Raw genomic sequence first — 3,457 nt, 5'->3', positions numbered from 1 at the left:
ATTTGGCATGTTCATACCGCACACTACGGGTGGATCATCAAGTTCTGCGGTTCTTCGTTCTGATATCATATGTAAATAGGTGCAGTATGAAGTCACTATATCAGTGTATAAGTATATATGTATATTTAACCTGCATACGCAGGGTACCATGGTGCTGGTCGAACCATAGTGCGGTTTGTCAAGTGTACAGCGGAGGGCTAGGGAGATTAAATTTAATAAGATATTGCCACGTGCGGAAGGGTTTGTATATATCGACTACGGAATGGTGAAGCACCATGTTGCAGAGCTGGTGTACATTGCAACTTCCGCAGACTGGCGGATCGATAGTAGTTAAGCTTATTTGTATCTACAGGACACATCGGCCTGACAAAGAAGCTATACGACGGCAACGATGCTGACACGGTCTACGCGATTCCACACAGGTGGAGAAGATGCTAGATATACATCACGCCATACTAGAAGAATCCAAAGCCCACGACAGCAGTGCAACGTACGGCGACATGGGCGACGACAGAGAGAGAGATCACAACCGAGACAGCCCCATACTCAGCGTCAAGGGCAGCGACGTAAGTGGGCGCGCATCAGCACTGGCGAATGACCCGGCGCACAACACACCGACACTCGGACACGTGCAGGGGCAATCGCCTGGTCAACCCTCGACACCCGTACTAGCAACCGGTACAACACTGAACAACACCGGGGCGGGTATGGGCCTGAGCATGCACGGCGGGGATGTGGGCTCTGGTAGGTGACTGGCAGTGGTTTGTGGGGGGGGGTGTGTGTGGGGATGGTTTACTGTGTGGTGGGCTGGGTTGTGAAAGTGCGGCGATTGGGGTATGCACTTATCGTCAGTGGTGCGGTGTTTCGGTGCGTTTGAACGTATTGCGTTGGTATTTGCGAGCAATGCATCTTGACTTAATTAGCTGTCTATTCTGTGAACTTCTTGTAGATTGGTATGCAAAGTCACGCTGTGTCAACGTTTCTGTTCCTTGTAGCTCATTGGTCGATATGCTCTCTGTTCGCCTTTCACAAGTAGAGTCGTTAGTTGCATCAACACTCGCGCCGTGGTCGAGTGATCAGTTGTGTACACATGTGCTGTAGCAAGTCACATAAATACTCGTACAATAACCGGAGAATACCTGATTTAAGTACCTAATTGCTGTGTGACGTTCGGTTGATAGGTGCTGGGAATCTGAGCCTAGCGAATCTGAGCCGACTGCAGACCTCGAGCAGTCACCAGAGCAGCCCCGACAATCACAGTCAAACAGAGCCGCCTGAAACAGCCACCCCCGACACCCACCAGGGCACCAGCGGTACGGGTGCGAATGCAACGGAGAGCACTGGGCCGGCAGATACGGAACGCGGGGGGTTAGAGAGAGAGGAGTCACTGGAAGGCTTGACATTCAGAAGTAGCGGAAACGGGACAGGGGCAGTGCACACTCAGGCACAGGCCAGCCCTCACACACACGGAGAAGGTGACAGCACCACGAAGAATGCGCTGGTGACACCCGCCACAGGGGCTGTGGGCCAAGGGCGGGTGGATCGGGCCGAGGAGAGTGATAGGGACGTACAGGACTCGTCACCCACTAAGCTTACGGCGGACACCAAGGATCAGGTGGGTGCAACGACGGGGCGTATGGCGATATATACGACGGGGCGTATGGGGATATACGGGTGTGTGGTGTGTTATAGGTGAGGTGTCTGTGGGAGACTCATTGGGTGGAAGGTGGAATTAGTTCACCGTGTATGAACAACTGGCTTCGGGCTGTCTTGCAGTACCGGCACTTGGGTCTACAATATATATACGTATCACCACGCTATCACGTAGGAGGAGAGAGCCAGGGCATACATACAGAACACTCGCACATATGTAAGTACACCACAGCATATCACTCACAAAAGCACACAGCTACAAACTGGCAAAACGTCATGTGCCTACCTATAACCCACACAACCATGTGCCTACCTATCATCCACACAACCATGTGCCTACTTATCATCCACACAACCATGTGCCTACCTATCATTCACGCAACCATGTGCATACCTATCATTCACGCAACCATGTGCCTATCTATAATTCACGCAACCATGTGCCTACCTATCATTCACGTAAACTTTTGCCTACCTATCATTCACGTAACCTTTTGCCTACCTCTATTTCACGCAACTATGTGCCTACCTATTACACACGCAACGCATAAAATCTATTTACGAGCGATCACACGCGGAATCATGAATGCTCTATCAGGTTGTTGCAATCACAATACGGCTGTTCTGCGAGTCACATCACGTAAATATCGAATTAAGGTCTGGCGTAGGCCAACTCTGCGTGAATTTCAGAAAATGAGGGTGCATTTGTATATATATTGCGTCGTACTTGACTAGGTTTGTATAATAGAACTAGTTTGGAGTAGGTGCACGTGTAGGTCTGATATAGGAGCGGTGAACATGCGCACAGACTATACGGAAGCTGAAGCCGAGCTCCCTGATTTCGCTGTATTTCCAGCCGTTTGATCATTGAAGTCAGCTCTCTGCGGCAACAACTGTTTAATACCCATAGCTTGTTAGGAATCACCACACTCCGACATCAAACACCTTAGTGAGATCAAAATGCCGCCAGCGGGTGCTTACGATAGCTATATCAGCAAGGTGCAGCTGCGGGCATAAATCACACTCATAAGTATGTCTACAGCGACCCGACTCAAGCCATTGCATACGTGATATCAAACGATAGTCAGCTGATCATGCGCTCATAATCTCGTATGCGGGTATGCAGGCGAAGGCAACCAACCCGTTGGAGCTGGAGAGCAGAGGGATGCACACGCCTCCCACCACACCCGTCGCAGCGCACCGCAGTACCGAACATCGCAAAACTCCACTGCAGGAATCCACAGCCATGACCCTCGAGCGAACCGACTCACTCACAGACAGGCTCATCCAGGGCAGCACACTGGCGGGCGATCTGCGTTATGTCTACGACTGCCTGACGGGGAACACACCCACATTCACGACTGGCGTGTCGACCACACACCTGCACGCACACTCATACGCCAACACTAGTACAGAGCGCGATACCCACGCACATACATCGTTGGGCAGGGCTAGGGGCCGCAGGGGTGCAGTGGAGACCACAGCCGAAGCGTCGAGGATGCAAGGGCAGTGTGCCAAGCTGCACGGAACAGCGGTGCACTTCAGCCTTAACAACTGGGTGGCTATCAGCTGGACACTACAGGAGTACCTTAACAAACAGCCGGTAGGTCATGTGCTGAGAAGTAAACAGTATATATGTATACATACATACATACATACACACACACACACACACACACACACACACACACACACACACACACACTACACACATATATATATATATATATATATATATATATATATATATATATATATATATATATATATATATATATATATATATATATATATATATATATAT

At 49.9% G+C, this 3,457-nt stretch overlaps 1 protein-coding gene across 1 annotated transcript in view; it reads left to right on the top strand.

Annotated features, from left to right (window-relative positions):
- Positions 1-431: 431 nt before the first annotated feature.
- SARC_09917 (hypothetical protein) overlaps positions 432-3,457 on the top strand; it is a gene marked incomplete at its 5' end in the record, with an annotated part of 16,022 nt that continues 12,996 nt past the window's right edge. Inside the window, 3 exons of the mRNA XM_014296051.1 lie at positions 432-744; positions 1,182-1,615; positions 2,780-3,256. Of these exons, the coding sequence (XP_014151526.1) occupies positions 432-744; positions 1,182-1,615; positions 2,780-3,256 (1,224 nt within the window). The remainder of the gene's footprint in view (positions 745-1,181; positions 1,616-2,779; positions 3,257-3,457) is intronic.

This window comes from Sphaeroforma arctica, assembly GCF_001186125.1.
Source record: "Sphaeroforma arctica JP610 unplaced genomic scaffold supercont1.1081, whole genome shotgun sequence".
In the NCBI taxonomy this organism is placed as follows: Eukaryota; class Ichthyosporea; order Ichthyophonida; genus Sphaeroforma; species Sphaeroforma arctica.
Note: the sequence above shows the minus strand (reverse complement) of the source record. Positions and strands in the feature narration are given on the sequence as shown.